The sequence below is a fragment of the Stegodyphus dumicola genome, chromosome 4 (assembly GCF_044657685.1).
Source record: "Stegodyphus dumicola isolate Sdum_Otavi_A_Nest chromosome 4, ASM4465768v1".
Lineage (NCBI taxonomy): Eukaryota > Metazoa > Arthropoda > Arachnida > Araneae > Eresidae > Stegodyphus > Stegodyphus dumicola.
In genome coordinates this window covers 12,924,654-12,950,028 of record NC_140771.1, presented here as the reverse complement: position 1 = coordinate 12,950,028, position 25,375 = coordinate 12,924,654, and the positions used below count along the sequence as shown (strand labels likewise).

Genomic DNA, 25,375 nt, shown 5'->3' with positions numbered 1-25,375 from the left:
TGATATTCTGAGGGTATCTTATCTTGAGCTATCATTATGACTGCCATCACTTCACAGTAGTTTGTTCAAGTCCATCAAATCATGTTTTTTAAACGTTTACATATTTAGAAGTAATTTTTACTTATTAATTTATTTTTAAATAAAACTGTAGAAATGAATAAAATATGAAAAAAATCAATGAATGTCTGGGCTTCTAAATTATGAAAAATTAACCCACATTCAGCTTGATTCAATAACCAAGAAAGAATATCTGTTGTCATCAAAATGTAAAATCTAAATCATAAAATCTTAAATTGCCAGAACAGTCACTGATTTTCAGAGTTTCAAAGTAACATCCAGATAATTATTAATTTTTCACCAACCTGTGGATAACACCCATTAAACTACTGTAAAATTGCTTACAAAATAACAGAAGAAGAGTTTATATGTCAAACATAACAAAGATAACAGTATGCTAATTTCATAGCAAATTTACAACAACGTAATACAGCAGAATTTATTTACAGCATTAAGTTACATTACAACTGTTAGATTTATTTCCAATTGAAATTTTTTATAACTTTACATAAAGAATTTCTAAATATGTCTACATATGCATTACAACTTACCAATAGATAGATATATACAGATTTTACCATTGTTTAAATAATTTCAAATGGCAATAATGACTTTCTTTTAGACATAGTTCCTGTTTTATAGTAAGCGAATAAACTTTTTAAACACATACCTGAAATAATAATGGTAATCCATTGTTATAAATAACAAAAATTCGGTCATCTGTGGTTTCAACTAAAATACGAAGAACATTAATTAAAGTAGCCCAACAAGCTCTAGCATCTAATACACCAAGGTATAAACGAAGAGTAGTTCGTTTGAAATGGTGAATTTCACGCAGTTCTTGCTCTGTTGCATCACTGTATTTTGTTACAAATAATCTCATGAGTTTGAAAAGTTCATTAATAGCCTGCAATAAATAAATAAAATATATAGCATAGGATTTTCACAAAAGCTCAGAATATAAAACTACACAATATAAATATAAATGAAATTCATTATTTCATGCATAGAAGAATTTTTTCTGATCTAATAATTTATAACCAAAAATGAAAAATTACTTCAGGAATAGAAGTAAACAACATTACGGAGATTACAACTTAATGTAAAAGGTCTACAGCAATTCATAAAAGCATGTACTTTGCATCACACTTAAATATTTGTTTAATTGCTAATGTTAACAAATAATACATCAATTCAAAGATAATTTTATTGTGAATTCAAAAGTTTTTAAGCTTTAAAATAACAATAATACTGTAAATATCATGGTGGAGGTAGGAAATTCTGTAAAGATAATTTAATCGTTCTTTAAAAAATATTTCTTATAAACTACAAATGATTTTTGTAAATTATATACTACTTTATTAATAGTGCATTAGAAAGCCTATGTGTTTAATTACTAAAGCACACCACTTGGGCATACTACTCATATTTCTCAAGGTTATTAATTGGAATTAGATGACAGCAGCACAAAATTAAAGTTTAAATTAATTCTACTTAATTGTCTGGATTTGTTAAATTGGCTGAGATTTGGCAATTGGATAGGTCACTGGAATCTCTGAATTGATTCAGAAGAAAACTATCTGCCTACTGTTTATAATAAATGGCATGGCGTCCAGATTTTCAAGCACTTTGACTGCATTCATCTTTTTTTTTCATTTACAATGCAAAACTGACCCCTTGCATGTGCTGCCATATAACCCCACACCAAAACTGCAGTATGATGCTTTACTGTTATACGGTACATTACAATTTAAATAATTCATTATGTTGGTATTATACAAATGTGGCTCCTTTACTAGGTATTAAAGAAAGCATTGTTTCATGCCACCAGATAACTGTATGCCATTGATCGACAGTCCATCTAACATAAACGTCTGGCCAATGCAGTCGCTAAAGCATCAGTTTTTCATTAATGAAAGATTCCTTCACATTTCTGTGAGTTCTAGGAATGCTTTCATTCAACCTCTGATTTATTGTCCACAAGGAAACATTAACTGAATTAAACATTAACATTTTCCACTTATGCCTCAATTTTTCACAAGCATTAATTAAAACAATCTCTCAAAGACAAGAAAGAAGACTTTCTTCATTTCATATTGCACTTTTTCTTGTTCTTTCCTTCTGTGTCAATCTTCCAAATTTCTAGCTAAGCTGAAGTTATTTATGCATCTACTTACTGTTGAAAAATGACATTTGGATTTTACAGCAATGTGATGGTAAGATAATTCTTCAATGTGCAGCAAATTACTTTTAGCACATGTAAAATTTTGTTCATAAACAAGATTTTTCAAACAAGCATAAAAGAAATTCAAAATTCTAACATAGTGTTTTCAGTGTTAAAAACCTTAAAGCAAGCAATAATCATTCTTTATCATGCAGAATTCAGACTTAAAAGTGTTACAGTGGATTGAAAAAGCAACTTTTTAGGAGTTTTTTTTTTTTTTTTTTTCCATTTATAACTATTAAAATAGTGCTGTCATTTTAAAATGGTAAAAGTTTTAAATTCTATATAAAATTATTTTTTTTAAATAATGTATACTTTATTTAATCTGGCATTGAAGTTAATTTTGAAAATATGATTACTGGCAATTGACATGGAGTTAGAAATTCGAAATTTCTTATCAAATATTGGTCGTTTTTTGCACTATTTGATGTGAAATCATATTCATAAGGTATATAATTAAAAGTAATTCACCAAATTTTGCTTACCATAATATTTACAAAATATTTAGTTTCTAAATAAGAAAACTTACTGCTGGAAAATAATTTTTCACAAAACTTCAGATATTCTTAATATATTCAAAAAGTTATTTTTTTCTGATGTGCTTTTTCATCTATCCACATAAAATGTGTTCTTTTTTGCTTGTCTTTTTTTAATTACTTTTAAATTGGCTATACAACAATACTATAACTGTAGTGCAGTATATTTGGTACTCAGCTAATCTAATGAGTAATGCATTTTGAACATACATATTAATCAGGTTTCTGATTTAACAGTGGATGCTTGTTATTTTCAACTTAACTAGAGGTTGAAAGTGCTTCAGGAGAAAACTTAGTTCAAATTCTGAATTTTGACCATTTTTTTGGCAGCTAGTATAACGATAAACTATAATATGTGAGCACATACAAGCAATGGCACTGATAATCTGATTCTGAATTCTCTTGCTTGCTATATAGAAATAAATAATAAATAAAAGAAGTAAATTATGCAGTTAAAATTTGATATTTCGCTAACAGCCTACTAAATCACCATTAAGCATCACTATTTCACAGCCTCCTACTAGCAATTGGCCCACCAGTGGCTGGGCGGTAAAAATCACTGCACGCTGGTATTTCCGACCTGGGTTTGAATCCAGGCATAACGGGTTGGATGCATGTCACTTTTGTGGTTTCCCCATGTCGAATGAGTATATGAGCCAGTTTCCCTTAGAAAGACCTCCACAAAGGCATCATTTCCCTAAGGCAAACAGCCGTAGTATGCTTTACCATAATAAACTAAAAAACCTACCAGCAATCACAAGCATCACTTAAAGACAGTGAAGCCAACGACTTTATTATTGCAGTTTCCTGGACAGATATTAATTAATTTATGGCAAAATTCAATTCTTTAAGCAAAAATTAAAATTTCAAGCAGCTTTCACCGTTTAGTAAAATATTCAAATAATATGAGCTATTCAAAACTTTAATTAAAGACTTTGTGTTAAATGATTTTGCTTAATTGTAAGCCAAAGTTATTTTTCTCATCATATTTTAGATAGATCACGCTAAGTCATGCCAGATTAACTACAATAGAATGTGAGAATTACATCACAACTGGAGAATCATTATTATTTTAGTCTAGATACTGACATAAGAACTGATGCTCTGTAACAGCAGTAAAGCTTTTAGCTAATACTTATATATATATATAAAAAACAGAACAAAAAACAAGGGAAAAAAAAAACTTCCTGCTGATAATTTCGGATTTCTTTTTAAACTATTGAAAATTCCACAATACAAACAAATATTCATTCAATTACTATGAGTATAATACATCATCAGTTTATAAATCAATACAGAAACTTATATATTTAAATTTAAAATATATATATGTAGTATTTTAAGGGCATAGATGCCAATGGAACTTTTAAAAACTTGCAGTCTTAACTGGTTCAGTAGAATGATAGGATGATGTTGACACAAACCAAGTTCAGCTAATTTACCATCTTTATTTCTAGGCACATTAGAATCATTCTTTTGTTTGATCCTAAGCAATTACAATAATTTTATATGCACGTTATGGCCTTAGAATAAAAGCAGGTACAGAGTTGACAGCGTGGCAGGAGTTAGGAAAATGGAATGACGTATTTTGGTGTGAGTGGCATTTATACTATGTAGGTGCAATTGTAAAGCTAAACTGCTATTGGTTAATTTTCGTTACCTTTTTCAAGTAGCGGTATGTAACATGAAAAGATCTCGAATCTGGGAGAACAGATGAATTTAGGGGGAAGAACATAAAATCTAGAATAGTTATTTTGAGGTCGCCAATCATTTCTTAAAGCAGCTATTGTCTTTTCTTATATCTTACATATATATATAAAATATCTACCAAAAACTTCCAAATTTCTGTAAGTTTCAAAACTGTACTAAAAATCACCCCATTAAAAAACAAAAATTATTTTTTCTGAATCATATTTAGAGAAAAATAAGTTTCAATTACCCCCATTATAAAACAATATATGGGAATGCATTACAATATGAGAATAAAGCAATTTTCCTGAAATCTTTTTCATTAAAAAATTACTCTTACATTACATACTTCAGCAATTAAATGTCATGTGAATACAATTGCAATACAAAATTATATATTTCACTTACAGCATTATATTGAGTTGTATAAGGAGTTATGTTTTTGAAAGCCCATTGTATATTTTGATGACTTGCAAGCTGACGTGTGAATGGACGAGACTGTTGACAACATAACCGTAACAAACCATAATAAGCTGGAAGCATACATCGATTGAAAACTATAACTTCTTGATCTTCATGGTCAGCTCTACAGAAATGAACAGGAATTTATTTCAAAATTTGATTTTCGAAACAAATAATAATAATGTTTGCATTTGACATATAAATGCAACAGAAAATTTACATGCTTAAATCACCTAATGAGTACTTATTAAAAAAATAACAGAATTACTTTTCACATAAAGCAAGCCTTCTATAAATTCAACAAAAGAAATGCATAAAATAAGTTTTCTTCTTACATTAAAATTCATGAAAAAATATCTGGTTGAAGGAGAATGTTCATGACTTTTTTTTTTTAATCATCAATAAATTTTGAACACTGATAATTTAAAATTCAACTTCTGTTCACATTGAATTCCAAATATTATGTAGCATAATATGCACCAGAACAAAATTACACTGTTTGTCTCTTAATAGCCACAGCTTTCAAAAGAGACTAAGTTAAAGCAGAACAATGGCTGAATGTTCCTAATTATAAACTTTCTGACCACAGAGTGCTGGAAGCTTTATGAGGAGTTAATTATCATGACATTTAAAGCATTAATACATTACTGATATTCTTTATAGATGAAAATAAAATCACTCAAGTTTAATAGATTATTCGGTACTTACATACATTCTTAGCAAAAGATATTTTCAATCTATAACAAAAGAATTAATAAGCTTTTTTGGAATAGCATAACTCAAAGCGTTCAGTGTACAATCTACTACTACAAACTTTGCAATGAAACTATGTTTCAATTTTGTACATATATATTTCTTAACCCAACAAACCCTGTTTATTGATATGGAAGAGAGAAACATCAACAAAAATTTAATATTAGGCAAAAAAGCAACCTTAGTTTGGCACACATTTTGATTTAAATTCTATCAATCTTGAGGGCAATTAGAAAGAAAGGTTCCTTTTCTTTAAGAGCAATAACTTTTTCTTTGCAAAATATGAAGAGTAACAACTTCATATTGAAAGCAAAGCAAAAGCTTATGTAGTGCCATTCTCCAAATAATATAGCAACGAAATACAATAAGATAAGATAAAGATATTAGGTATACAATAAGGTAAGATATTAGAATTTTGAAAGTACTAGGAAAGATTAGATTGGGATTAATGCCACTACGAAAAGAATATACATTTTTTGTGTGTGAATGTGAAAAACGAGGAAATCCAGTTCAATGACTGAAAAAAGTTTTATGCATAATTTTTGCAGAAGGTCAAAATTGTGATCACGTATTCAGTTATGATTAGCTATCAAACATTAGATTATTTCACCTTTGTGAACAAATGATTCATTCTCCTTGATGTGAAATTTTAATACTCTTTGGCTGATATATGACAAACCATATTAACAAAATATATTTAGAAATCTCCATTGAAATCAATGGTACTTTTAAGAATAAATAAGAAAATGGTCTGAAAGTTGGAGAACATAGGCAAATTTGTAAGTGACAGAAGGTGAAATAGAATAATGACAATGTTATTAGGGTTGTTTCTAACAGTAGAATGTCTTTTTTGATGACAAGACAAAAACTTTTAAATGCTTTATTGATCACTGTGTGAGAAAATCCTCAATCAATAGAAAGTGATCATGAGAGAGCAAAGATGTTGAAGAACAAATTTTGGGAGCACAGTATACACAAGAGTAATAAATTTAAAAAAAAAAAAAAAAAAAAAATTGTTTAGCAGGGTGACATGATTTAGCATGAGGAGGCAGATAGACAGAAAAAGGCTTAGAGTAAATAGAAAAGCTGAAATAAATTTCATTGCAGATAATTTGAATAATAAAAAAGCAAAGCACTTTTTTTTTATTTATGCATAATATATATTCTTAAATTGAATATATATTATCATGAGAGGAAAAACATGATGGGTAAAAGGTTTAAAAGTAAGACTTCTCATTTTACTCTTATCTTGTTTTTACACTTCATTTTTGCACTAAATACATTTTGCTTACTCAATGAAAATTAAAGTATGAGGCATACCCAGTAAGCAAGCTCAATTTTGCAAGAGGAAAGCTAATAATTGCTTTTCAAGCCAATTTTATTATCATAAGAAAGATCATTTCTTAATCTACCTTTCTACATAGTTTCCACCAATGTTGAGACATCTGTCGCAGTGAGTGACCAGATGAACTATACCTTCCTCAAAAAATCTTCCCACCAGTAAATGAAAGCCATATCTTTAGAGCCCTTTTTGCGTTGTCTTCGTTTGAAACCACTAATCACCAAGGTGTTGCTTCATGTGCAGGAACAAATGGTAATCAAACAGTACTAGGTCAGGGCTGTAGGAAGGACGATCAAAGTATTGCCAAGTGCTCAGTTTGAGTGTCTTCATTTTGAGTGACACCAGCAGCATGGAGCCAAATATTGCTGTGAAGCAAGACAATTCCTTGATTAAGCATTGCTCTCCTTTTGTTCTGAACTGCAAGCCAAAGCTTTTTTTCACAGTCTCACTGTATCAAGCAGCATTAACAGTTGCATTTCCAGGAAGAATCCCTTTTATATCATTACAAAACAGGGAATTTTAGGTTGTACTGATGTTTTGAAATTTTGCCTTTTCAGAAGACCACATGTGTCCACTCCATCGATTGTTGCTTCGAATCTAGGGTTAGGTAATGAATTCAGGTTCCACTGTCGGTCACAAAATGGCTTAAAAAAGCCTCTCTCTTATCACTGTATATAAGGAAAAATGTCAAAGCACTGCCAAATCATTTGGTTTTAAGGATATCTGTAAATATTTTTTGTACCCAAGGAGCACAACCGACAGTAACCTAAGCAATAAGAAACAATTTCATGTGAAACAGTTCTTGAAATTTCAGGAAATTCAGAAGAAAGCATTGCTAGTGTAAAGCATCTGTTTACTCATCAAGTTGTCTTACAACATTATTATTGACAACAGAAGGCTGTCTGCTCCATGCTTCATCATGCACATGCTTTTCATTTATAGCATTAAAAAAATGAATTACGGGATGAATCTCACAGTTGATAGGTATTTCATTTGCCTTAAACATCTTTAGTGATTAAAATAAACAGAAAACACAACACAGAATGACTGTAATAACACCAGCAGAAAGTTAAGGAATAAGGAAGACTAGTCTGCATGATCAGAGTACTGCCAAGAACACTGTAGTGGCAGAAAAATAAAATGGAACTTACTTCCCAGGCATGCCTTGATATTTCTTTTCAAAGTAAATTACAGATGTATTAATATAAACATACATGCATGATAAAAATATGTACACCAGCTTTCTAACTTTAACCCTTTCAAGACGGACATCCCATATACACATTCCCTAAGAACGTCTCTTACAGCCGGGCGTCCCATCCACGCATCACTACAGAGTACACTGTCAATGGCATCCTATGTCCATTACTTTTGAAATGAACAAAGTTTTAAGTTCCTGACCTTGAGTTTGATATAGTCTGCTTGACTTTGGTATTTTATTCATCAGCTGTTGCGAGGGTGGGGGAAGAGAAAGCATAAATAGAGGTGGGCTCTTTAAATCGCTGCATGCTAATGAAAACATTCTTGTGTCTGATTTATATCCAATTCCTTTTTTTATTCTATTTTCTCCCTCTACTATGTATGGTCCTTTAGGGATACTGTGCGGAGTTCTTTTACGTTTTGCATTGCCTTCAGCTATATTTCCGTTTCTTCTCTTTTTATTTATGAAAGCCTTACCTCCACCACGGCGGGAAGGCACTATTTATCAGAGGAAGAATACCCTGGTATGGTTAGTGAACCTGGTCATATGGTTAGTGGTCATATGGTCGTATGGTATACCTGGTCGTATGGTTAGTGAACCATTTATTAACATAAATGAGAGTAATGATTCGTTTTCTAAAGAGTTAAAAAGTGATACTTTTTCTAAGAGTTAGAATGTGATACTTCTCTGTGCTTTGAGATTTACCACACTCAGTCTTTATTTTAAATTTTGTTACTTCTTACTGTACATAGTCTTTATTGTGTTGTTTTATTAATTTTAAACTTTAGTGATGGATTTTATCAATTAAAACTTTGGAATAATTTGAATAGCACTTCCGAAAATTATTTTACAAGATAAGCAATTTCTTAAGTATATTTTCATGTAAAATAAAGAAAAAAACATTATTAAGTGCTAATTTTAATATATATAAGAGCTCAAGTAGTAATCTAAAATGATACCAAAAATTACGATGCTAGAAGCGAGACTTTTTTTTTTCTGTTTTTTCTTTCCCCCCTTTTTTTTAAATAAAATTAGGCTTCATGATGCAAAACCTCCATCCTGTATGGTGACTGCCTTTGATTCCCTTCCGTCCCGCACGAGCGTCTTAAACATCGCAAAAAGGTTAATTTGCAACAGTCCTTTCATTCTTTTTATTAATCATATTATTTCTCTTTCCATTCTAAAAACAGTAATTACTTATAATAAATTGATCTAAACTTTGTAGCTTTAAAATTAATCCATGCCATATGATTCTTGCATAAGGCTTATGAATGAAGCACTTATGCAACATTTCAGTTCATAATAATGAAAATTTAACCAAATAAATAAAACTGAACTGAAACAAAATCATTCTGAAGGGTTTTCCTATTGGGCACATCACATTCCTGCACTTGCTTGCTGTTCTACAAACATGCTATCACTTACTTCTCTTTCACCAATTTCACCGTCAGTGTAATGATGCAATAAGGCACAAACATGATCAAGAATGAATGCGCCGATTAAGTTCATTAAGCTGTTTCCTTATGTCAAGAACTGTTTTCTTCCAAAAATAAAAGTGCTTAATTAGGCCATGACTGCAACTACTTGTTTATGTATTCATATGTTTATATTACTTTAAAAAAAAAAAAAAATGCATTTTCCTTTTGGAGGGGCTTATTTGCTTTTATAATTGCCAAACTGGCTGTAGGTCAGAAAAGCTTATTTTCTTAAATGCTTCCTTTTAGCTTAAATAAGTGAATTTAAATCTTTATTAACAATTTTGTATTACAACAGCTTTGTACTTATTTTATTGTTAATATATGTAAAATTTTGATTTTAGTTTCATATATTAAACAACATTTCTGCATGCACATATATTGGGTTTAAATGAAAGTTTCTTGGCACTGCAAATATGGTCTGTGCAAACAGTTTGCGTGGCCATATTTAATCATAGTTGTCAAACGATTTTTGGCATTTGAAAGAAGGAGACTTGCTTTAAAACACTGTGTTGTGAAATTTGTGTAAAAATATCATTATTATCAAGTACAAGGTGTCTGAAATGGAACTATCACACTACCAGATTAGAACCATCATTTACTTCCAGTTCTGTTGCAAAAGGTCAGCTACAGAATATCACCAAACCACGCATACAGCTTTAGGTTCTAATGTTGTACCACATGACACTGTGAAAGTTTGGTACAGAAACTTCAAAAACAATGACTATGATATTCAAGAAGAAAAGCGCTCTGTCTGGTTTATTTATGTTGATGATGCCCACCTGCGAGAACTTGTGGAAGAAGTATGCACCACTTGAGAGCTTATCAAGGAATTAGACATTAGTGCCATGTCCACTAGTTGCACTATGCATCGCATAAACTTGACGTACAAGTTCAATCACTGAGTGCTGCATAAGCGGACTCAAATACATAAAGACAGACCTGTTTGGGCCTGCACTAATCTGCTCAAATATCAATGCAAGGAGGACAAATTTCTGGATGGAATCATCACTTGTGATGAAAAGTGGATTTGCTTCAACAACACAGGCTGAAAAGGTGTTCGGTGTGGCAGGTAAGCCCATTAACAGCATTGCAAAGTGCAATTTGACCAACAAAAAGATCATGCTTTGTATCTGGTAGATTGCCATGGTATTAACCACAAAGTGTACTTTGGAAAAGGTAAAACCCTCAACAGTAAGGTGTACAGTGCGGTGCTAGTCCTTGTTGACACTGCTATCTAGGATAAACGTCGAACTAAGTTCCTGCACAAAAAGGTAAGGCTCCATCAAAATAATACAAGACCACATATGTCTGCATTCACCGGCTGGGCTCTATACAAACGGGATCTTTTGCTACACCTACCATATAGCCTAGACATAAATCCTTCAGACTTCTACCTTTTTTCACCTGCAGCTACATCTTGTTAGTGCTATCTTCAGTTCTGCACAGGATGTCCAAAATGAGGTTGATCTGTTTTTGTTTACTACTAAAGGTAAAGGCTACTAAAGGCTTTTAGTTTTTTTTCCCCTAACTTTATTAAGAATGTTTTTTGTGGAAATTTTTCATTACAATTTAGATAATGTGCATTGACATCCCTGACTAAAATGAAAGCTTTTGAAAGAATTTTTCATGCTGTGGTATAGATTGTTTAGAAGTTCTGTGATAACAAAGTGTATTTATAGCCTACAGCACCTTTAAGCTCCTGGACAGTGCGAGATGCAAGTTAGCATCCTAGTGCATCTCCCATATATTCTACTGAATTCAAATGTGAGAATGTGCATACATCCCCTGGATTTCCTTGTCATCCCCCCCAAGATAATCAGTCACTAGTGCAGTACAATGGGGAGTTTCTGGTCTGAAGGCTTAGAAAAACTCAAAATGTTGGCAGAAAATCATAGATTTGGGTAGTCATTACTACCCGCACTAAAGTTTTTTTTTCCTAACTTTATTAAGTATATTTTTTTGCGGAACACTTTCGTTACAACCAGCTATTTAAAAAAATGCCTTTGATGAATGGAATTTATCTTCAGCCATTGAGAAAATAAGAAAAACAACAGTAAAGAACTAGGAAGTAAGCTAATAATAATAATAAATGTGAGGAATAAAAATTGCTACTTACAAAATATAATTAAAAGCTATATTTTTGGTAACATGAGGATTCTGTATAATAAGTTTAACATTTTCAGGACAGTCTATACAAACATGATACCAAAACAACAGCAAAGCCTAAAAAAATAAAATATAAAGTTAGAACATCAGGAAATCAATAGGATGCAGTCATATATGAAATGAAAAAATCAATTAACCACAAATAGATACAAACTCTTTAATTAAAAAATATGCTTTAGATAATTATATATCAATAAAGCAATAATAATTTAAAAATATATACAAATTTTGTAATAAATATAAATTTTAAGATATTCATTTTTGAATTTTTTCTTTGATATGAGCAACCATATTATCACCCTCTTCCTTGAATAATACAGAATCTATAACAGAATGATGAAGAGTATTTGGGTGAGTGTGTGCCACATAGCACAGTGATAAAAAGGCCCAGAGAGCACACAATGACATGAGTACATTAGCCCATTACACATCCAGAGATAATACTTTCAAATTCAATTACGAGTTCGTTTAATGATCAGATTAATCACAGAACCATTAAATAGACTACAAAATAATCTTTAAATTTATTGCAAATCTTTAACTTAATTTATCAGTTCTCCCCTAATTATATCTCTAATAGTTTAAAATTTTCCCAATGAAAAACCTACGTGTTGTATAATCTTGAAACTTTAAAAAAGAGCAAAATTTTAATCATACAGGTTTCTGAATTTTTTGTTAACATGAAACATTAGAATCTCAAATGCAGCAATGCTACGTTCCTTTCCTTTTCAGGTACATTTTATTTGGAAACAGTATAACTATCACGTATTTCATTGCTAGGTCAATAATGTTGGCTATGTCTTAAGAGTTTGTCTTCTCTGTTAATGATATTTTCTCTTAATCTGCTATCACATCTACTATAGTCATGCAGGACAGTGCTCTAAATGAAACATTTGTCAGAATCCTCATTTCTGGAAAATCTAAGTAGCCAGGTAACAATCTTCACTTGCTAAACAGACCTGAATGCCAAAGTGAAATCATTTATCGCTCAAATTGGTGAAAGAGACATTTGTTTTCAAATCTTGTGCTGGAGTGGCAGAAGCATTTCAGCCTCCTTTTATTAAACATTTTAAACTTGTTTGTTGGCAGATAATAGAAAGCTGGTGGCCAATAAATTGATCACTTTGATCTTGACACTGGTGATTCTGAAAACGTCTTTAGTATCAGTGTTCCATACTATTATGCATTATTTACTTTAAGAACAGAATAATGTCCAATTAACAGATAAACACAACTCTAGTTATAGCAATCAATTACATTAGTAATGGCCAAATTCTGCATATATGAAGACCAATTTAAAATGTACGTTGGATCTACATAAGTCTGCTTATCAGACATTACATATGTATATATTTGATACTTTCTGATATCTGAAATATCATCCTATGAAAAGTTTTGGCTCACTTAATTTGTGAATCGGCAAAACCATTTCCTTGACTAAATTAATGGCTCATAAATACCCTTTGTCTACAAATAATAATTAAAAAAGCATAAAAAAGAACTTCTGTGACAAAAATCAAAATGGTTGATATATATATGTCACTGATAAGTTGTGTTTAAACAAAATGTAAGTCATGATCATAACAAAGCCAGACAAGCTTGTTGGTCTGACCTTCAGAATAGTTTTATAAAGAACGAGGTCAAAGGGTAATGGAATATTTGTTAGAAAAGTACAAAGGATGTCATTCGAAATCTTCACACCTATTTTCTGCATTAAGGGACGGAGAGGGGAGGAAATTGCTGTGAAACTGGAAAAGTATTTTGGGCGGTTCGGTATTTTAAGGATACACTTTAGCGAAGGGTCCGGATTTCAAAGAGATAATCAGGATAATGTGCAAAGAACTGATAAATACAATTGCTGTCAACTGCATGATCTTTATATGAATTAGAAGTGACTTCAAATCATCTTTCTGGCAATTTTACGTTCATATATACATATAAAGAAATACACATTTAAGTTATATAACAGATAAGAAGTTGTTGGTGTATGCTTATTAGTATTAATGTAATGAATTAGATGTATAGTAATGAATGTATATGCAAATGTTTTTCATCCTGCATATAATAAATCCATAAATTTGAAATGTATCAATATGTAGCATTCACAATAAAAATACAGTTTCTACTGTATTTATAATTTAAAAAGTATTTCATTAATAACATAAAAATAACAACATACAAATCTAATGACTATTAAATGCTAAAATCCTCTGATGTTATTTACAATGCTGTTGATTATGCAATAGGTGATTTAAAGGCAAGTAATTAGCAGAGAAGTAAATTTGTGCATATATTAACAGAGTTTTGAAAATTATTTCTTTTAATTAAAAAAAATTCTATTAAATAAAAATGATAATATTTCTACATGGTCCGCTATAGGTGAGTATGAAATATAACAAATTTGGCAAAATTTTGATGACAAAAAATTTGTAAACAAATCATCAAAAGTACAAAAAGTTATAAAATACTGTTTACCCTGAAATTTCTATGATTATAAATCTAAGTACATAAACATTTTAAAAATGACTTAGATGGTTACATTATAAAAACACTGCACACAAATATATTTGGGGGGGGGGTATTTCTTCGATAAAATTGGCTTCTATTGTCCATGACTGTAGACATCGCCATATTGACAATTTCCCAAGATAATTCAGAAAGAGAAGTTCCATCTAATCGGTTGATGTTAGATTGTTGCTGTATGGGACACAGTAGCATTGCTTCCACTGGAGCTGCTTTTTCTAGGAGCCCTCCCATTTAAACTAGTGTTACTAGAATCCCATTTCTCAGAAAAGTCCCGCCTAGCGTTGCACGTAGCTAGATGTAATAGCCCATTTATCTCCACACTTCGGAGGACCATACAAGTGGTCTAAAGCAAATTTTTTAAGGTCTGTGTGTATCAAATGCACTTTGTGTGCAACCAACTGGAAATATTGTAACCTTTTTACACATGCAAAGAACAGGTACATTGTAGTACATAACAACAGTGAAATTCCTTACACAAAGCTTATTTTTGCTTTTAACAACTGTTTTATAGCTTCTGTTTATATTAAAACTACAGCAATTTAATGAATCTTGAAAAATATTTTTGTATTTTCACACTGCTTAATATCTAGTATTTCAAACTTAAAAAAATGATAGTGAATTTCACACCAACAATTAAAGATTAAATTAAACATTTTATTTTAAAAAACGCTGTAAATATTTGTTAGTTATTGTAAGTTACAGTTTAAAATTAATGCATTTTTAATCAAAATTAAAAGGTAATAAAAAATAAAAAATCATGAATGTGCATAGTTTCTCATAAGTATGCTAATGAACTACACAAAATTATCCCAGCAGTTAATACATGCACAGAACTCAGAATCTTAGTGGGGGGAAAACACAGAAAGAATTTGTAATATAATTTAGAAACATCTCTAATGTATATCACACATTACTCTAATAAAGAAGTGTATAGTTTGTGAAAATACATTAATATAGACATTGGCCTGGTTTCTGATGCTTAACATGTATAGAAAGAAGAATAGGAATTATGTATTAATTAAAAGGGGCAATTTTTTTTCTTATTATAACAACGCTCATTTAAAACTTACATACTTGAAAAAACATGAACAAAAGCATGAAATTAAAAAGTTTATTCATCATTTAAATTACAGAAAATAGTAAAATAATTATAAACAACTACACATTTCAAATTTTTACTTAAATGCTAAAAATAATATTGACATGCATACATTCTATATTTTTTTAAGTATTATAATCATTAAAAAGTACCAAATTCCCACCTGTTTATTCATGTGAACTGGTATAGCAGGCTCAGACAATTTCGGTTGAAACAAATTCCACAAATCAAGAAAATAAGGACTAAACTATTAAAAAAATACGGTTAAAATCAACATATTAAAAATAATCAAGTTTTATTATATCTCAGAAAAAAATATTATATTTGACTAAAATAGCAAATAACATTATTTCAGCTCATGACAAAATTAACATGAATTATGAATGTTTTTCATAACAAAAATCAAATTTGGATTAACTTTACAATTAAAAAAGTTCTCTAGTTCACTGAATGAAAAATTATAGTAATTTAAAATGCAATGCTTTAATAAATAAATATGCAATAATTTGATTTTAAGCTCTAAGGTATTAACTTTGCTATTTTAATATGAATAAAAGTACTTTAATTTAACATACCATAAGTTTTTCTGTTTTAGTGACTAAGCAATATGTCATCACAGCAAAATATGAAGTTAACTTTGTAGTTCCATGGACAGCAGGATCTATAATATCGAAATTTAATACATTAATTAATGATGACTCAACATTTACAAAAAACACATCATTAAAAATTCTGCGATTTTTCATGGGTTTTTTACATTTTACAGATATTTTATTTTCCTTAAGAATTCAGCAAGATGATTTTACATACTGATTTCTAGCCCCCCAAAATTTTATACCATTTTAGATGAAACTTTTATCAATTTAAATATATTGCTGTATTATTTTAATAAAAGAGATGTAAGGGATTGCAATTATGTTGAATAAAAGCATAGATGGTCAATCAAAATTATGCAAAATTTATTTCAATAGTTTAAGCAAATTATACCTAATAAGTAAAATTAATAATTAATAATAATTCAAGGAATGAAAAACACAATCATCATCCAGTTTTATGAATTTTAGTTATAAACTATGAGTTCTTATGCATTCCAAACTTAAACTCCTTTCTACATTTCAAGATACATAGAAGTGTTATTGAAATAACAATAATATATAAAATTTGAAAAAAAAAAATGACATTTACTTTTTGAATCTTATTATAAAAGTAAGACCAAATAAGGTTAAGTCTTGTGACAGTAGAATTCTTACCTACATACATCTTTGCCCGTTTCAATAACCGTAACAGCAAGTCATAAATCTTAAAAAAGAAAGATTGAATATTTATTTAAAAATTGTATATGTATATATATATATATTCATTTACTAATTTAAGTCATTTTAATTATTGACTGAAAAAGAATAATACAGTCAAAAGTCGTTAATCCGGACTCGTTGGGACTTCGGCGATTCCGGATTATAGATCATCAGTTTAAATCTCGTAAGATGGCATGCAGAAATTCTAAAATAAAAAATATGAAACCGTAATTTATGAAATAAAGAACAATTATGATCTAAAGGGTATCAAAATTTGCAAAAAGAAAAAGCTTAATATTTATTTGTTTACTTTATTAAACATTTCTTTCAATGTAAGTTGTTTACGTTTTGCTTCGTTTCATGTGATAATACTTTCTCTTTAATTCTATTAAACAGACATAATTTCTTGTTCAGTTACAAAGTTCCGCCGTTCAAGTCCTATAATTGCTGTGTCAAGAACACCGACTAATTTGTCAATTGAAATTTTTTTGTTTTCAATAACCTCTGTCACTTTTCTTCGCTATCGGAAGCGAATTATAATGACGAGGAACTTGTTTTAAATCATATCAAAGACGGAGCATATCGAGATGAAATACTACATTTGGTAAGGAATTATAAGCCAAATAAAATAAAGACATCTGCGCTGAAGATAAGGATAGTGCTGACAAATCAACTTCCAATTCATTAGGCGCCCGCCGCTGAGCAGCGTGAAATTGATAAACAGATTTCGGATTTCAAAACATACTTTCGCTTTAGATCCTTTACATATTAACAAATATATATCGGAAATTCTATTTGATATAATCGAAAGTTTAAGCTTACTTTTATAAAATTGCTCTTACAGTCTGCAAAAAATAATAAGCCGGATCCAATTCGAAAATTAAGGAACAACGCAATCATCAACATTACCTGAAATTGATAATTAGATAATTTTAGCTTATACGTCCATTATGCATAAAATGCGCACATGAAAACGTATTCTGCACTTGCGTACACTCATATGCGCAGTCGTAAAAGGTCTTACGCGCATGCATGAACGCCTCTGCACATGTGTCAACGTGGCGCATGCGCAGAAAGTTTTTAGTTTTGATGTCCGGATTATAGATCATTCCGAATTATGGGTGTCCGAATTAATGACTTTTGACTGTATAACACAAAGCAAAAAGCAAGAGAACTAAACCAAAATAATGTTTAAAAATAATATTTAACAAAATCAAAAACATTAATCATTTACAGAAATAGCACAAATAAATAATTAGAAATTTAAAATTAAATTTTATGAAATGATAATAGAATGCAATCACAGGATTTTTTTTCTTACTTTATGCATAACTTCTATAGCATCAGAAGCCATCTAGAAAAAAGTAAAAAGAATAATATATTTATATATTTTGTGCATGTTTATCTCTGTCACAACTAGAATTACAATAAAAAGGGCAGAAAATTACTTTTTAATGCTCTGAATTTATTTTCATTAAAAAAAATATTTCTATTAATGCTTGAATCAATGAAGACAGCAATTACATAGATACACAGTTTTAAACTTTCTTTATTTATGAAACTAAAACACAAAAAGTCTTAAATATATGCACAGTTAAGTCTCAGCAATTTATGATTAACCTCTAATTGGTCATTTAAACTACTATGAGTTCCTGTGCCCTTAGCTTGAAAGTCTAAGACCAAATCTCTTGCAGTTGCTTCATGGATTCTTCGAGCTGAGAACGACAGAAGATGGTCTTCTGATGTAGCTGTTGCTCTTGGTCACCCTTGACCAGGCTGTCAATCAACTAATCCAATGCCTCAAAAGAGGCTGCAAACTCTTGATATAACACTTTGAAGAGTATTCAAATCTAGAGCAACCTCTATTTGTGTTTGACCTTCCTTAATTTTAGCAATTATTCACCACTTTTGACCTTCACTTAAATGATGCTTCTGAACCATAACTGCTGAATACTGATCATTCTCAACCACATTCACTTTAAACAATTCTACATACCAGAATTCCAACATTACTGTCAATCACTGAATTTGCATATTTCCGGTGCTAATATGTATATGCAGAAGTGTAATTTTGTGTTCAATTGTATTTAATTAACATAAAAAATTAGAGCATTGGGCATTGGTTACAACATTAACTTAGTCAACATATATTTTCTCATTACCCTTTAATTTTGAAAATCAGTGTAAATCCAAATATCATTCAAAGCTGAAAAGTGCTGAAGATGATTTAGATCTAAGCTGTGTCAGATATTGAACCAAGATTTAATTTGCAGCAACTAACAAGTACGTCTGTCTTTTTCTAAGATTCCCTTTTATTCATTTTTGTATATTTGAAGCAAATCCTAAAACTACTTCTTTTCATGTGTATATTGTTCACCAAAGAAATAACTTATAGGAAAATATTTATTTTTATATCTTATTTTATATTTAGTATCTGGGGTCATGAAAAAATCTTGATAAAAAGGAGTTACGATTGAAAATAGTTTAAAAAGGTGTGGTGTGGTGTGGTGTGGTGTATTTAATTATGGCAAAGCACACTAGGGCTATCTGCCTAAGGGGAGGGATGCCTTCGTGGAGGATTTTCTAAGGGAAACTGGCTTGTATACACATTACACATGGGGAAAACCACGAAAACGCCCATGCAGCCAGCCCGTTCGTGGGATTCGAACCTCAGTTTAAAAAGGACTACTGGTGAAAGGATTTTTTTGACAATCTATAGGTTCTGCGACATAGAAAGTAAGTTTTACACTTTCGAAGTACCAAATCTTCATCTACTAAAATCTATATTATCTCTGACTTATCAAATAAAGGTTGCTATGAAGCAATTTGTGAAGCATGTGAGGGTTTTACACTCATCTTTCTACATGTTCCTGAACAAGTTTGGATATTAATGATTTCACAAATGAATATTTTTCTTTATTAGCTCATTTGTCTTGCAGTACTGATGTAAAATGTCATAGCAATTACATATAGAAAACAGTTCATTTTTTTAAATTCTGCATTCTTCAAAAGTAGATATTTTATGATTATGTTATATTTCCTTGCGTATGATCAGCTGTCTGACAGACTATGTCATAATAAAAATTGTTTTTATTTAAAATATTTATAATGAGCATTTATTGCAAATATGGTAGCAGAAAGTTATCATTACGGTTTACAGTAACTTATGAAAAGAGTACAATATAAGTATAAAAAATGTGCTTAAAAATGTCTTAAAATGAGATATTAAATTTGTATGCCTTTTTAACAAATGAAACTAGATATACTTACAACAATCTCTTTATGAGGTAACAAAACACTTCGAGCAGCTCGATAAGCTTGTCGAAAATTATTACTTGGCACAAGGGATACTAAAAGTAATGCAACAACTGGAAGTAAAAAAAAAAAAAAAAAAAAAAAAAAAAAGTCAGCAATTTTTTTAAAGTTCCCCCCCCTTTTCTTAAAAAAAAATGTTTAAATTTTTATTAGAGTTTTTTTAAACTACTATGATTAACAGAACGATATTTACAGTTTCAGGTCAGAGACTGAGAGTTCTGATTTGTATATGCTTACCATTCCTAACTCTCTGAACATTATGAGCTATAAGAAATCGTTCCACCCAACTATCCATGCTTTGCAAAACCCAAGAATGAGCTATTTTATTTCTGGGAACTTGAAGTGTCAGCCATTCCATACATTGTTGAGGGCAGTATTCAGCAGCCTATGAAGTAATGAGACATGAAGCAACAATTTTCATGACATAAATATACTGAATTTTTACACAGGAATAGATCATATTTTAATGAGATCTTTAAAATATATGTTTAGAAATATAATATCTGAATCTAAACTATGCCATTTACAATTTTTTTTTATACATTGATATAATAGATTTTGTTTTACATAGATATACTGGTAATGTATCTACCACTTTCAATTAATTCTTTCTTAGATGGTACAACTAAAATGTTATTTTTAAATGTGAAAATAAATACAGAATAACTCAAAATACATAAATAAAAATTATTCCATTAACTAATAAATTATTAAATTTTAATTCCTTCTAATTTCACAAAACAAAGGGGTGAGGTTAGAATAGCTCACTCATAGATTTAAGAGCTGTTTTTATGTGTTATTATATACTTAATCATTATAAACAATTTAGAACACATAAATGATATTGACTGCATTAATTAATAAACCATTAATAAATGCATAATTGTTTTAATTACCATTACATTTAAATTCCTTCCAATTTTACAAAAAGGGGTGGGGCAGGCAAGGCCCTATTAGGGTATTTTCACAAGTCAAACTACATTTTTAATTATTACAAATAATTAAGAATACATAAAAGAAATTTGATTCCACTAATTAATTTTATTATCCATTCAATTTTTAGATAATTCCATTAAATTTAAATTTCAGTAGTTTCATAAAACCAAAAATTATACAGCTTTCATATTGAATATGCAATAAAATGGTAGGAAAAAGAAATGATGAAAACAACAATTTTAGTAGCACTATCTAAAAAATAAATAGCTAACCAAAAGGGGTAGTTTCATATACTAACATCCTTACCAATCCATTTTTGCATTATGCAAAACAGAAAAATAATACAGACTTAAATTCCCATAATTATTTTGTTCTATTAACCAGCTGAATATTTTATAATTGTATAACTCTTTTTGTAGCAAAAATAAATAAATAATAAAAATTTAACAAAAACGTCTTTTTTCCTTTTAAGATTGCATACAAAAATTAGAATTAAAAAAACCTGATTTAACTAACTAAAGTTATAAACTCCAAATAAAAGCCTCATTAAATATTAAATAACCCAAGTATAAAAATGCTAAAAGTAAAAAATTTCATTCATTTTTATAGCTTATTTATGCATGAAATTATACAATCACAATATTTCACGAAACATTTAATAATACTTGATTCTTAAAAAAAAAAAAATAAATAAATAAAAAAATAAATAAAAAATAACACCACCAATGTTTTTGATCAGAAATCAAGAAATTGAAAAGCAATAAAAATTTAGTTGTAGTTTCACAACAGATGGACATTCAAAACAATCTTAACAATAATTAGCACAAAATAATAATTACAAACATATACTTATCACAAATGAAAATGAATTAAATATACCATAAATTTACATAAAATTGATAACTAAGAAATAACGTACAACAAGCACAATATAACTTACTTCCCATATCCTTTGCAATATAAGATTTGTAAAGGATGGTAAACCAGGGGGGCCACTAACAAATTCCACAAGCATAGACAATAATTTAAAGAAAGGAGCACTCATCTAAATAAAGAAATATCCATTAGAAATACTGTAAAGAACAATTAATTTGAAGTATAAATGGGGTTTCAGTATTATATTATCATACAACAAAAAACAGAGAAATTTCAGTTATTTTTTTGGGTCACCTATGACAATTTATAAGACTAAGTTAACATTTTACTCTAAGGAATACTTTGCTAAAATATATAACATTTATAACTGAAAATACACAGGAAAATTACTTACTTCATGTTGCTTTGTAATAGCTGTAAACATCATATTTATGATCTAAAATAAAATTAATTTTTTAATACACACAAAACAAAAGTATGCAATATTGAGCAACAGTAATATTTCATACAAGTAGACGTATAAACGCAAAATAATGAAATCAATTCTACTTCGCTTAAAAAATGATTTCAAATGTATTTACCATCACAGCTAGAGCATCATTCCAACGACACAAACTGAAGATAAGATTACAAGTTTGCCTCAAATTGATTCCATCTCTGATTTGTTGATAAAGAAAAGGAAATCCCTATAAACGAGTTTTAAATATTAATATAACAAATTACAAAGTTAAAAAAAATTAAAATGATAAAAATTTAATAGAAACAACACATAATGCAGATATAGCATCCTAAATAGTTATGAATACTTACAAATATATTTTCATTCCCAAATTATATTTGCAATATAAAGAACTTCAAATCACCACATTAAAATATATGACATTCATTATAAAAACTGCTTATTATAGTGACTATTACATTAAAATATTTGATGCAAAACAAACTGAACTAATGACAATACATTAACTCCACTTTTATTATAGTGACTATTTATTATAACATTTTTAAGAAAGAAAAGTTTCATTATAACCAGCACTTATACATGCAGAAGAATTCTGATAATTTCCACAACTTCGGATTAGATTGAGTTTTTTAGATTATGGCAATTGAGGGCTATCTAATGGAAGGGATGCCTTCATGCAGGATTTGAGAGTTCCAGGACAAGGGCTGCTATACTTTTAACACAGCCCTGTTGGTATTCTTAAAATTTTACCTACTAGACAAAAGTTTGAAGATGTTATGGCATTATATATATTCAAAATCAGGCTAAATTTAGTTTGAGACCCATGTTTTGTAAGATATATTTATGGCAATAAAATCCTCAAATACAATATAATGAAATTCTAAACTAAATATTTAGCAATCTGTCACAGAAAAGCAAGAAATGAGCAGCTGATTAGCATTACTAATGCAATTATTTTTTTAAAATTATAAATATCTGAAAAATAAGATTATTTTATCTTCATATCATAAGTAAAACATCTGAATTTATCAATTTAACAAAATAATCTAAAAGGGGAATAGTAATGTTTATAAAGTAAATTTTGATAGAATGTTTGAATTTTTCTACAGCAGACCTATTTTAAAATGCAATTCACAGACTATGACAGATTTTTTAACACACATTTGTAATGTTTTTAAATGTTAGGTCTAGCAAAATAAAATTAAAAAAGAAAATTTTTGTACTCTTTTTTAAGTATTTGCATTTAGTTATATTAATGTACCTTTCCTCCAGCAACAGCATTAAAATCATTATGAGACAATTGCAATCGTTCTTCATCACGAGACTTTTCAACTAAGAGTGCTATGAGAGTGATCATTTTTTCTAAGGATGCAGGTTTGTATTTATCATCAACTGATGATACAACTTCATCATCTTCATCCTCTTCTTCATCAGACAGCACCTCGACCTAAAAAAATTCCACAATAAAGTTTAAATCACAGTTTATGAATAATATTAAGATGAAACTACCAATAATCAATATAATTTTCCCACCTGTCTGCACAATTTTCTTAAAATTTTAATAATGGAAATATTCATAAAGTGAACATGCATTTTTAATTAAAATCTAATTGAAAATATAGCAATGATGATAATTGCATTATCCATTTCGATATATAACACTATGAATACGTGATTCAAATCCTTTGATACTTTGCCTTATAAGGCAGCTACAAATAATAGTTCCAACCGATCTAGGTGTGTTCAACAAAAAATAGCTTTATGCACAGTTCAACATAGCTGGCACATTAGAAATGTGCATTTAATGTTCTGGGATTGTTTTTGGCAATTTCTTTCAATGGGGTTATGTGAAAAATATGTGTTTCCATTACCAAAAACAATTCGAGAATTCAAAATGTGCATTTCTAATATGCTTGCGTTGGTGACTTCAGATATGGTTGAAAATGTATTTCGTGAAATGGACTACCACTTTGATGTCTGTGTTACCAAGGGGAATGAATTGCAGAGAATATTTATAAAAAATTTAAACAAAATTCTGAACTTCCTTCCACATTTTATGCAATTCTTATCAATAAACTCTTTTCAATTAAATAATTATAGCCATTTGTAATCACTATATTCATTTTGAATCATCCTATATATATATATATATATATACATACTAGCATGCAAAACTTAAGTAAATTCATTTTTCAACATACAATCATGAAACTATTGAAAACGGCATTTTGTGATCATTACATTGAAAGCCAACTCAGTAGAAAGGCGATTCATATGCAAATATCAGCATCATGACATCAGATGGTATATGCAGCATGCAAAAGATGAGGAATCAGCTCCGTGCAAGGCAACTTAAAAAAAAGAAAGGAAGATGCATTTCCAGACATTCTTCCACAAGTGAGACTGTATATGCAATATGGCAACACAAGATGTGGTAGAATGACTGGCGAGCTTGATGTGGAGGGGGTGGGTGTAATGTGATGGCTGTCACCCAAGAGTTGGGAACAGATAGAAGTGTTGTTTCAAAAGCTTGTAAACCCTTCCAAATGACAGGTACAGCTGTAAAAAGGTTGCTGGTGATTGGCAAAGGAAAACAGCAGTGACTGATGATCTATATATCATCTTGTGGGCAACATTGCTCAGCAGTTGTGTATGGCAACCGGATGACAGGTATTCCAGTTTACTGCAACCACACAGCTTCACAAAGGTGGCTTATTCGCCCACTGTCCTGAATATTGCATAACCATTGACAGAAGCCCAACAGCAGCACCATTTACAATGGTGTAAGGAACACAAAAACTGGACACCTTATTAATGGAGTCATCTCGTCTTCATCGATGAGAGTCATTACAGTCTGACAAATGATTCTCAGCTTGTATTGGGAGGCATTATAATGAACTGATGGATGAAGCTCCACATTTTCGCAGAGATTCATTTCCCTGAAATTTTTATTATGA

General features: G+C 29.8%; 1 protein-coding gene across 2 annotated transcripts in view; it reads right to left on the bottom strand.

Annotated features, from left to right (window-relative positions):
* The window catches only part of puf (ubiquitinyl hydrolase 1 puf), a 223,611-nt gene that overhangs the window by 22,705 nt on the left and 175,531 nt on the right, over window positions 1–25,375 (bottom strand). For both annotated transcript variants that reach the window (XM_085814567.1, XM_085814568.1), the window contains 13 exons: window positions 23,680–23,865; window positions 22,537–22,641; window positions 22,350–22,391; window positions 22,020–22,124; window positions 20,381–20,528; window positions 20,099–20,196; window positions 18,150–18,182; window positions 16,784–16,832; window positions 16,109–16,194; window positions 15,697–15,780; window positions 11,859–11,965; window positions 4,915–5,092; window positions 728–964 (listed from right to left, as the gene is read on the bottom strand). In XM_085814567.1, the coding sequence (XP_085670693.1) occupies window positions 728–964; window positions 4,915–5,092; window positions 11,859–11,965; window positions 15,697–15,780; window positions 16,109–16,194; window positions 16,784–16,832; window positions 18,150–18,182; window positions 20,099–20,196; window positions 20,381–20,528; window positions 22,020–22,124; window positions 22,350–22,391; window positions 22,537–22,641; window positions 23,680–23,865 (1,458 nt within the window). The remainder of the gene's footprint in view (window positions 1–727; window positions 965–4,914; window positions 5,093–11,858; window positions 11,966–15,696; window positions 15,781–16,108; window positions 16,195–16,783; window positions 16,833–18,149; window positions 18,183–20,098; window positions 20,197–20,380; window positions 20,529–22,019; window positions 22,125–22,349; window positions 22,392–22,536; window positions 22,642–23,679; window positions 23,866–25,375) is intronic.